Source organism: Glandiceps talaboti, chromosome 16, assembly GCF_964340395.1.
Source record: "Glandiceps talaboti chromosome 16, keGlaTala1.1, whole genome shotgun sequence".
NCBI lineage: Eukaryota > Metazoa > Hemichordata > Enteropneusta > Spengelidae > Glandiceps > Glandiceps talaboti.
This window is the reverse complement of record NC_135564.1, coordinates 5,657,735-5,669,563: the sequence shown is the minus strand read 5'-3', so window position 1 is coordinate 5,669,563 and position 11,829 is coordinate 5,657,735. Positions and strand designations below refer to the sequence as shown.

The 11,829-nt window shown below is 33.8% G+C and overlaps 1 protein-coding gene across 1 annotated transcript; it reads left to right on the top strand.

The window, feature by feature from the left end:
* The first annotated feature begins 982 nt into the window (after positions 1–982).
* Positions 983–11,122, top strand: LOC144447717 (disintegrin and metalloproteinase domain-containing protein 10-like). Its single transcript, XM_078137796.1, has 16 exons — positions 983–1,019; positions 1,496–1,552; positions 2,024–2,183; positions 2,555–2,691; positions 2,888–3,261; positions 3,340–3,586; positions 3,851–4,081; positions 4,256–4,410; positions 5,447–5,612; positions 6,590–6,749; positions 6,998–7,102; positions 7,761–7,935; positions 8,344–8,443; positions 9,276–9,396; positions 9,991–10,232; positions 10,677–11,122. Exons 1-16 carry the CDS (start codon positions 983–985, stop codon positions 10,826–10,828), a joined length of 2,619 nt encoding a protein of 872 aa, XP_077993922.1. The 3' UTR covers positions 10,829–11,122.
* Positions 11,123–11,829: the final 707 nt, after the last annotated feature.

The following is an 11,829-nucleotide window of genomic DNA, read 5'->3' as shown; positions in this document are numbered from 1 at the left end:
CCCACTCAGGGGATGTGTTGAAGGCTATCCAGAGCTACTGTATACCAGTGCTCATCACACTTTGTTAATGAATATATGTATTGTTATAAGGACACTTCAAACTGAACAATTTCACCCTGTTAGCTGCAGAGTTTCATAGTAAGAAGACAGGATGACCACAGAATTCCATATATTCAAACTGCACACATGATCAGGCCTAATAAAAAAAATGTGTGGTTCTGATAACACTCAATTTTAGAATAGGTGGGGTAGGTAGATTTTTTATTTTATTTTATTATATTTTGTGTGTGTGAGTGTGTGTGTGTGTGTGTGTGTGTGTGTGTGTGTGTGTGTGTGTGTGTGTGTGTGTGTGAGGGTCTAGTTCAAGTTTTCCATTGTTTTCCAAATGTTTATTTCTTCTATCAGATGTACAGCCATTATAGATTGGAATAACAGTTTTATATAGTTTTTTGAAGTTGATGGCAGTTTACTATTTCTCGTGAGACTTCACAATTTTTGCGATTTTATTATTTTTGTTCTCAAATACACACATAAAAATTTTAGGGTCCGCAGTGTAAAGCTAGGTGGGGTCGAGTAACTGAAACCAAACAACTATTTTTTAGGCCTTATGCAGCTCTGTCCATAATGCATACATGGACAAGAAGTTGCTCAAAATGAGTTATTCTTGTGTGTATTGCAATCCCATCATGTATATCTGATGTTAAAAATCCACTACGTAAATTGTCAGTGTTAATGACATTGTGTTAAGTATTACTCGTATGTATATATATATATATATATACTCGGTGAGTATCAATCTTCTAAGACAGTGCTCTATACCGCAGTGGCAGAGCGCAATAGTTTTGGTAGTTCTGGAACTCTTCCTTTGTTGTAACTCAGAGTTTCACGCATAGTGCGATCATCAGACAGTTGTTACAACCAAGAAAGAGTTCCAGACCTACCAAAACTATATATATATATAATCACTTATCTAAGAGTAACAATGACTTCTTTACAATGTACAAAGAGAGAAAATGAGGGTAAAGATACATGTAGATCACATTATTTTATTTCTCTTTGCCTAGTAGACGTTTTGACAAAACTATCACTTTCAATTTAGAAGTGTTTAAATAACAAGGACATGAAATGGAGGAAAGGTATAATTATTTATTGAAGTTCTAGAGACGCACTGAATTGTGGGTTTTAAACTTTTTATCGACTGCGCATGCGTAATAAACAGGCAAGATTTTGTAGCGGTAGTTCAAAACTGTCTTTTCCCAGGTGTATTGTGTGGACGATAGTACTTGCAAATGCCTCAACTCGACAGATTTTACGTGGTAAATTTTGTTCTACGATATGATTGAAAAACAGACCAACGTTCCAAACTGATGGAGATCTGAATGACAACGTAAATACCACTATTAGCGAGGGGTCTGTGTGTCACGCATCACGATCATCGTCTGCTGTTTTGAGTCGATAATCAGAGAAGACAATATGCTTTTCGTTTTATTAACAGTACTCATATTTGGTCTGCAGCCCCACAAGTTAGATGGCCTTGTCACATTATTGAAAGGTATGTACGGACTTAAATCGTTTCAGAAAACTTGTAAGGATGTGGTGACAGACGCCATCCTCACGAGGGAAGGGTTAGAACCATGGATCATGCATTAGTCACTAATTATAATGGTAGAATGTACTGTAAAACCTGCCTGCAGACGGCTACTGGGATAGTCGGGAGTCGATTCTGACAATTGTCTCGATGAACTATCTAGAGTGTTACGTGATACAGACAGAACATGTGTTTGTTTGGTCTACTTCTTGTATTGAAAATAATTTTGACCAAACTTCATTATTGTAGTGGAGGACTAGCTGACTTGGTTTTATATGTAATCACAGTCCATCTATATAGAGGGACTGTGATTGAAAGATTTGTTATTACTATAGAAAGCATATACATATTGTATCATTTGATATGCAGAAACAATATTAAAGAAAGTGGCAGTTATATACACTTGTATATGTGGTCTTCATTATTTCTTTCTAGATAAAACAACTGAGATACCTATTCACCCTCATATTTCAAATTATGAACCATTGAATTATGAAACTATCAAAATTCCAAACTATGAAACTTCAAGACAAAGACGAGATTCAGAACCAGATGGAGATTTTATTGTTAGAATAAATTTCAGTGCATTCAACAGGTGAGATATCAAATTTTTTCTTTCAATGTAATTAATGTTGTAGGTATAAAGATGGAGATATTTGTATTAAGTCTGTAGGCCTGGAGGATAAAGACTTAACATGAAGAAAAATATAAGGAAATCCTTGTATTTATTTCTATGTTTGTCATTACCTGACCGTTTCTCAAATCTGATCAATATATTTTAAATATAAATACACAACTGGCAACACCATAAGGATGTATGCAAGTAAAAATTATTGTTTATGGCTGAAATTAGGAACATTAGAATAAATATTACATGATTCATAGTACCAGTATTATTAGACCAAATGTAAACACATCATGATCTTGAGGATCAATACAGTTTCTTTTTTCTTTTTTCACTTTCAGGAATTTTAAATTAAGTTTATGTCGGAATAGACAAATGTTCCACCCTGAAGCAATATTGTCCATCATTGGTAAAGATAAAGTCCGGTCTAAACCAATAGACCATGAGTCTGCTAATGTTTTTAAAGGGATTTTGCAAGGTGAGTTGTTATTTATTGAACTAAAAACACAAACTTGGTATATATGCTATTTCACATTGGGGTTTTTCAAGTAGGAAATCAGTAAAGTTGAATTAAAAAATATAAACTAAATCCCAGTTTTCATCCATATGGCCATTTTAAAACTTTGTGGTATCTATGTTTAGATAACATTTATACTGTACATTTTTCATTTCAGATGAACCCAAAACTTCTGTTGTTCATGGACATATTATAGATGGTGTATTTGATGGAGTAATTAAGACTAGAGAGGAAGTTTACCACATGGAACCTGTAGGAAGATTCCTCAACACTACAGTGAATTTTCATTCTGTGATTTACAAAGACACTGATATCCAGTGGAATAATATCAGGACAAAGACAGCTAAGAACATAAAAGATAAATTCCAAAAGAAGCTTCGTGCAATTCAGATGTCCACGATGCCAATTGATAACGAGAAAGAAGAAAATATCTTCCACCTTTTTGAACAAAATATAAGTAATCTCAAGAATGGGGAAGAAAAATTTGATTCATTTTTAGATTTGACTTCAGAACAGAGAAAAAAATTATATGTGCCAAAAAGTAACAAAAAATTGAATAATATAGTGAATAATAACTCTTTTGCAACTGATATATATTTTCTACAACAGAGACATGATTACATGGGTAGTCATGGCAATATGACAACACATGGAAATACAACATCTAGACATACCAGATCAGCTATGACAAACTCTGAAATTATGAAGACATGTCTCATATATCTGGTAGCTGATCACACATTTTACCAGGATGTGGCTGGTAGTAATTCTGCAGCTGCACTTTCTGAAATGGCATACATCATTCAGGAAGCTGACAGTGTGTACAGAGCCACAGATTTCAATGGAGATGGCAAGGGTATGTACCAACATATAAGCATTTTACTTGAAATGTAGATCTTACATAATGAAATGCTGACTTTATCCAATACTAAAAATTGTTTGTATCCTTTTTCCATAACCAAATTAGTACCTGCTTACATCTTTGTTTGCATTGTGGAAATGATGCTCACAGCGATACAATCAAATGGAGAAGAGATGCTTGCATCTACATAGTACTGTTCTTTGTTCAGTCAAGGAAAATATGTGTTCATTGGTAGTCTGTACTGTTTTTTTCATATAGGTGACAACATAGGGTTCTCCATTGCTGGTGTTACTATTTTTACACATGCCACAAGCAAATACTACAAACTATCTGATATAAGAATGCCAACAGAAGATATTCTCAACAAGTTCTCAGAGTATAACTTTAATGGATATTGCTTAGGAATCTTATTTACAAACCGTGATTTTTCTGGTGGTGTTCTTGGTCTTGCCTGGATTGGTTACTCCACCTGGAGTGGACCTGCTGGAGGTAAGAATGTCAATGATCAATTAATATAGACTGAAATTATTCATCAGCTTGTTAGATCAATGAATGACAAATGTCTCAAGTTCAATCTTTTAGCATTGCACTTTCGATATTCGATCACTCCTGGTAAGCCATCCTTGCTAATAACATGTTCCACTGGTGCACCTGTACTTTCAGGTATTTGTCAACCCCGAGTTTTAGTGACGAGTGACTACAAACGAAGGAGTATGAACACAGTTGTTGTCACTCTAAGGAACTATGGTGGTAGAATACCACAAAGAGTAACTGCTGTCAGTGTCATGCATGAAATAGGACACAGTTTTGGTGCTCAGGTAAGATTTAAAAGTTGTCTTTTGTTATATATACATATATAAATGCTGTTTAATAAAAACAAACCGAAATGAGAAGATCACATGTATTTGTTAGTCTTGGAGGAATAGACTGGTAACTAAAAATAGCAATGGCATGTATTGTAATTTGTAGTACAGTGTACAGCCAACAGTAAGAAATTAATCAGATCAATTCAATTCATGATAATGATAATATTTATGATTTTTTAATATGCCATATTTAGGAAAGATAAAAGATTTCATGATTTGGGCACTAGGAGTGCTGTTCACAAGCCCTGGTGGCAGGAAGTGAGGGCCAGAATAGTAGTAAGAGTATTATAGCATTGAGACAGCAGACACACATTCTCTATGTTGTTCCCACAATATTTTTTTTATTAGCGACTACAAGTAATCAAAACATGCCTAACCACTACCACTATTGTAATAATGTTGTACTCTTTTAATTAAGAACATTCAGAGTTCTTTTCACCCACATTCATTCACTACATCATGCAACCAGTGGCCATGACAAAAAATTTAACCCTCACTGCAAAATCTGGTGCACCCTCTTGTGGTGCTTGCCTGAGAAATGGCTGGAACTTCAGTTACTGGAATATGTTGTATTATCTTTGTCACATACAGTAACAATACTTGGTCATTGTCACGTTTGATTTTATCCCGATATTCTGGTTGCTGTGGATTTAAAGTCTGCTTTGGAGTACAAATAATGACTAAGCCAAGCTTTGCACCAGTCTGGCATTAATCTAAGCTCAATACTGCACTGTTGGCTTAGTTTTGGTTGTAGTGTCAATTTCAGAATACATTGCAACATTTTTTACTTTATTCCCCAAAAGCAATGTCTGTTTCCTTTCAAATTAATGAAAATATAGCATGCTTAGAAGGTAATTAATTAAGTACATAAAGTGAATGTTTAATTTAGTATCGTGAATAATATTCATTTGAAAATATGTCTATTACTTCTACAAAGACTTGTCTTCCAGAATAGATATGATACATTTTTGTTGATTTTTTCCTGTAGCATGATCCCTTCACTCCAGAATGTTCACCAGGTGGTGTTTATGGCAATTATTTAATGTATTCATTTGCCACAGAAGGAAATAAACCAAATAACAGAGTATTTTCAGAATGTTCTAAAGCAAGAATTTCACCTGTCATTATGGTAAAAGGAAGAAGATGTTTACAAGGTCAGTGCTACTATCATGCATTTAGATATACTCATCCTAAATAACACCTGACCCAATTAAATTATGCTTACAAAAGTCATGTTTCCCTGAAGGTTATATTCTAATTTTATGTTGAGTGGAAGCTGAGAGATGATGTTTCTGAAGCATTTAATAATTATCAGATTCTTTCTTGACCAATGGACTGGGGTCAGATGAATGTCAGATATTATTCCCCAATATTTTTTGTTCAACCGAAAAAAATACTCATGACCTAAGGGGCCATGTCACTATGAGTCACTTGATGAGCAGTGACAATCCTGTAGGTCATGAGAATTTTCTGACTAAATGAAGTAAAATATTGGCGAATAATATAATTATACCTCTTCAAGCATAATTTATGAAAATCAGGAAAAATAATAGAGATTTGGAATGTTTTGAGTCATATTTAGAGCACCACAAAATCAGTCACATAGACACAGGTTTTCGTGATGTAGAGAGACCTGGGTATATAATCCTGATTTTCTGTTCAAAGACAATAACGTGGCTTGAGTATGGTATAATGGTTTTTTATTCACAAGTGAGAAATTTGGTTTTAAAGTGATCATATGTATAGTTTCCTTTTTGGTTTAATCATATTTGCTCATATTTGTTTTGTACATATAATCTCATTGCAGCTAAACATTATGCTTATTTTTTATTGCAACTTTAATATAGTATGATTTTACTGTTATTAGAATGATTCTGATTCTGTAGAAGCATTCAGCAAGGGCTTAGAATGTGATCAAAGACTGAAATGTTGGCCCCTGAATGAAATTGAAATAGAAACAAAATAGCATGAAAAAGACAGTGTGAAACTGTCTTTTCAAATTGACTGCAGTGTATGAGGGTCCTCAATGTGGTAACAGAGTTGTTCAAGATACTGAATGAAAAAAATTGAAAATAGAAACAATAGCATGAAAAATATGCTGTTTGAAGTTTTCTTTTGAAATTCACTGCAGTGTATGAGGGGCCTCAGTGTGGTAACAGAGTTGTTGAAGATGGTGAAGAATGTGACTGTGGTACAGCTGTAGAATGTTTTTTCACCGATAGTTGTTGTACTCCTAAGGGTGGTCAAGCTAACAGTGTAGAATGTACACCCAAAGCAGGGGCACAATGCAGGTATTTAATTATTACAATGTACATACTGGAAGTAAAGTTTTGAATTATGAGTACATGTATCTTCCATGTATTTCTTTGGTATATAGCACTATATATCTTATGTACTGTATATATTAAAAATGTTGTTTGTATCCCCTTTGTCTTTGTTTATCTGTATTAAACTTGTGTTTATCTTTGATGTGATGTTTGTGTTTAAACAACAGTGCATGCTGCCATGTTATTCACAATACTTGCCATTCTTTCTGTAGCCCCAAGCAATCAGTGTGTTGCAGTGATGATTGCAATGTGATACCAAGTGATGTAAATTATCAATGTAAACCAAGAACAGAATGCACAGAGCCATCCTACTGTAAATATCCTTTGTGTCAATACATCTATATCAAGTCAAAGGGATATTAACAGCAATAAGTGATTTGATCTCAGCTCATATAATCATTAGTTATCATGTCCTTGAACAACGGTCCACATGTACACTCATGTTGTGAACAAAGTAAATTCCATAGCAATATATGTTATCAGCAAAACAAAATGATGTGAAATACATGATTGATATATGCTGTATGTATTTATGACTGTTGTTACCTATCATGTCCAAATATACAGTGTGTACTTTTTTGTGTATGTATATATGTGTGTGTATACAACGCATATGTGCATGAAGAACTGCCATGCCAGCAGACTAGTAAGAAAGCCCAGCTTTCTAATCAAGTGGTTCACTGCAACTCACAGATGAAAAGGATATAATTGATTGAATTATATCAGGTTAAAAGGTGTAAGATGCTAGTTAAGTGTGTGGTAGCCAAGGCCTTATCAACTAAATCCTACCAAGAAAAACTAAACCTATCTAGATCTTAGATGTGCTGTTCACCCACACTTTGGGTGCTTCCTTACCCAGCTGGTATAAAGTTCTCAGACACCATACCCAAGCCAATTCCTATACTAGTGTAGGAATCTATGTAATAATCACATGTTATTTATCATACCTGTCGAGAGTTCCTTAACCAGACCTACTGGTATAGATGGCTCCTGTCCAGTTGAAAGTCTTCATCCCAATGGTAGTGTATGTGATGATAACTATGGTCGTTGTTTCAATGGTGAATGCACACTTACTCCATGTTATGATTTAGGATTAGATGATTGCCAGTGTCACTATAATCTCAGCATCTTCTGTCATCTTTGTTGTCAGGTAAACAATATCATGTGTATTTTGATCACGGTAATAACTTTTGATGTGAGGAAAGCTACCTGTGAAGAATATTCCTGCTTCTTCCTTTACCTAAATGGAAATTAACTCTGAATAAAATTTGAAATATCTGAGCCTTGAATCTTTTATGTATATGTTTGGCCAGCTAAAATTTAATATCCTTTTATTGCTGATCAAACAATATAACAATACTGCTTTGTATATATTTATGAGTTTCATTGCTGGTAATCTTTTCCACCTTCTCCCCCACTATAGGCAGTGACAAGGAATTTACTTTCCATTCTATAACTAATATTAAGAACATTACTGTAGATTCACTGATACAAATGGTCATCATGCACTGATTTTCCCACTTATCTTTTAAATTTATTATTTGTTTGTTACTCAAAGGTAAATGACTCCTGTGTGTCGGCAGAATCTCTAGGTCTTGTAGGAATTGATGGCAATCTCCTCAAAAGGCCTGCAGGACACGCCTGTGCCAATTTTACAGGTAAAGTACCAATGTGATAATAATAATATTTTGTCATGTGTAAAAGGATATACAATGAAATTTGTAGTGGTTCTGCAAATCTCGAGTTAAAAATAACATTTCAAACAACAACATTTAAAGTATACTACGACAAAAGAATACACCATTTAAAAACTGTGACAACTTTTTTATGAACAGAAGTTGGACAAAACTTTCTGAATTTATTGGGTTTGGTTTTAATAGATCTATAACTGTACCGAACGGTAACATATTGAACAATGGTTGTACTGGGTGGTGAATTCATTACCTAGCTACAATGTAGTTTTCAAACTTGAATGTAATACTTACATTGGACAGCTTTTTATGTTTGAACCTCTTGTTTGAAAGGCCCATGTCAGAGTAGGTTTGAAATTAGGCTGAGAAAAATAGTTGTCAGGCAAAGTTAGAGAAAATCTTCATCCTGAACAAAAGACTAGTCCTCTTTATTCATTATAGTTCCGTTAATTACTTCGCATACACTAATGCCTTGACATTGAACTATGGGCCTTTAAGGCAAGTGAAAAATTGTTAGTTTGTTGAAAGTGATGCCAGGTTTTAATTTTCTGGCAAAATCTACTTGAATAAACTGAGACACTGTCATCCTGGACATGGCCGATACATTGCTGACTCAAGTTTCCTTCGTAACTGCATAAATGGGAAATAACAACATTGTCAATAATTTCAGTGATGTTTTTTAGTTTTACTTTTAGTATCAAATGTACATAGTTTAGTGACTTTGACAATATTAACTTTATATTCAATCTCCCTTAATTTGAAAGTGTTGAGATTTCTATGCCATTGTACAATTTTATAGGTTACTGTACCAGTGATGGAGTGTGTGCAAGTGTAGACAGTGAGGGAGCACTTACCAGGCTTAGTAACTTATTTGCAATGAATAGTGCGGATGGTGCCACAGAGTGGCTACAAAACAACTGGTAAAAACATTTCTAGAATCTTTCACATTTAACAGTGGGCACAAGAAATCAAATTTATATTGAATGAAAATATTTTAAATCCCTTTTCACTGAAAGGTGCACTATCTGTAACTGGAGTATTCTGTTTTAGATCAGACAACCTACAATTTATTCACTGAAGATTGTTAAAATATCAAGAATTAGAAATTTGACATGTTAAAAAAATCAATCATTGTACCATATTATGTCAGCTATCCAACTACATTTACTCACATGTGATTCAATACTGTTCTGGGTAACATTACTAGTAAGTCATTATATCTAACAAAAGAGTTTCAAAAAACCATTTCAGTTGCAGCTAGTGCAGTTTTAAAATCTTATGTTACAGGATATACAACACTTGTAATCCAAAAATCAAGTCTTTATCCAATGAAAATTAGTATGTTTAGTGTAAAAGATCTGATAAACAGTATTTATTTTTTCAGTATTCAAACGCAAGTGTGAGGGCAAATGACATAATTTTTAAATTAAAATGTTGTTCATTCTCTAGAGAAAGGTGTTTATGCAGGTAATACTATTCTTAAACTAATAAGTTTCATTTTTTTTTGTGTCCAGGTACTATGTGTTGGTGGGCTTAATAGCTGTAATTTTGGTAGCCTTTGCCTCCATCGTTACATACAGGAAAGGTAGGTCTGATAGATCTATGGCTTATGCAACAGGAAGAATGACTGCTATTGTTAGGGATGCAGAAACAAGACTGGATGATATCAATAGACGGATTGAAGTGAGTCATGAGAATGAGACAAGAGAGGAAATTGAGGAGGCAAAAAAGGAATTTGACGGTAAAGTTGATGTTGGTAAGTAAAAACTAGCTTCTATGATTTTTTAACATGTATGAAAGGAATAAATTAGGCAGCCACTTAAACATGACACTAAGATAATGTGTTAGAATTGTTTATTCACTCTCTTTAAAAGTACAAATTCAAAATACTAACAGTAACACAGGTATCTGATGTGGAAAACATTTCCTAGACATCCAATGAGTACAACTTGTACTTATCAGTAATTTTTATAATATTTGATGCATGTAAGTACAAATCAAGTCTCAAGTTTCGTGCATAACTATCTCCTAAAATATGGCCACTGAATGCATATGGTCCTTAGAGTTACAAGTATATGGTGTCAAGTAATACTTGATTTCAATATTTGACCAAGTTAAATGTAACATAACATTGGCAATCACATTTTTTTATCATTTATCATCTGTATATGAAATGTACACAATTATTTATCATTTTCAGTTACAGCAGTTGGTCGTTTGTCGGCTTTCTTTCCAACAGCAAGTAGGAACATTCTAATGGAGACTGTGAATGTGAGTGTTTCAGAAGAAGATGCAGTTAAAACAATGATCATTAGAGGTTATCCAATCAAAAGAAGTGACATTAAAACTTGAACAGATTCTTCCCATAATCATCCAATCAAACGAAGGGACATTGAAACTTGGAAGTCAACCATGTGATGATCAAATGATATCCAATCGGAAGAAGGGACATGAAAAGTTAAACAAAGTCAACATAAACGTTTTAAGTAATGCTTTGAATACTGTTATTATATATGTGATTTTGTTCGACATACATGTATATCTACATTGACATCTACATGATGTATAAACCTCTGAAATAGTATGAAGCAACTTTGAAGTAATTTCAAAGACAGTCTCTTGACTGTATCTTGTTGAAAGACATGCTGGTGACTTGCAGTGAAAACACATCAGGTGAATCAATGCAAATTATGTTTGAGAAGGAGATCATTTGAAAAAGAAAAGAAATTATTGATTGTTATTACTTGGCAATAGGGAACTTGTAATCAAGACTGAGCATGCTCAGACGTAAAGGTCTATGGGATTATATGTGGTTATCGTAATACCTAATCTGGAGCTACCGATAAAAAAACCTCCCACAATTGTCAGGGTAAACTATGAATTGACCATTCATGGTTGCAAACAATGTAACAGTATTGTTTACAATACCAATTTATTAATATTTATTATCACATTTCCCATGATGCAACATTCAACATGGCGGGTTTGCAAGTTCCCAATTGTTAATTAAGACTATTTACTATAGCATGGCATAACTTCTGTTTATGCAAGTATGTTTATATGGCCATTCATTACAATAAAATTAACAACAGATGTGATTATACCCATGTATATGATACACCAAAAGTGTTGGAATTCATACGTTATTATTCTTGAATAAATTTGTTTGCAGTATCTTTGTAAATATAGTTTGATTATATTTTGCTAATATAAAGGATACAGAATAAAAAATGGTAGTAACTGGAATGTACACTGACAGGTAAACCATGAAACCATTGACTTAATTTTTGTGTATGGCTGAAAACGTAAAGAGAAGGAGGCTTGGCGTTCTCAACAAAACGTAACTCTATAGG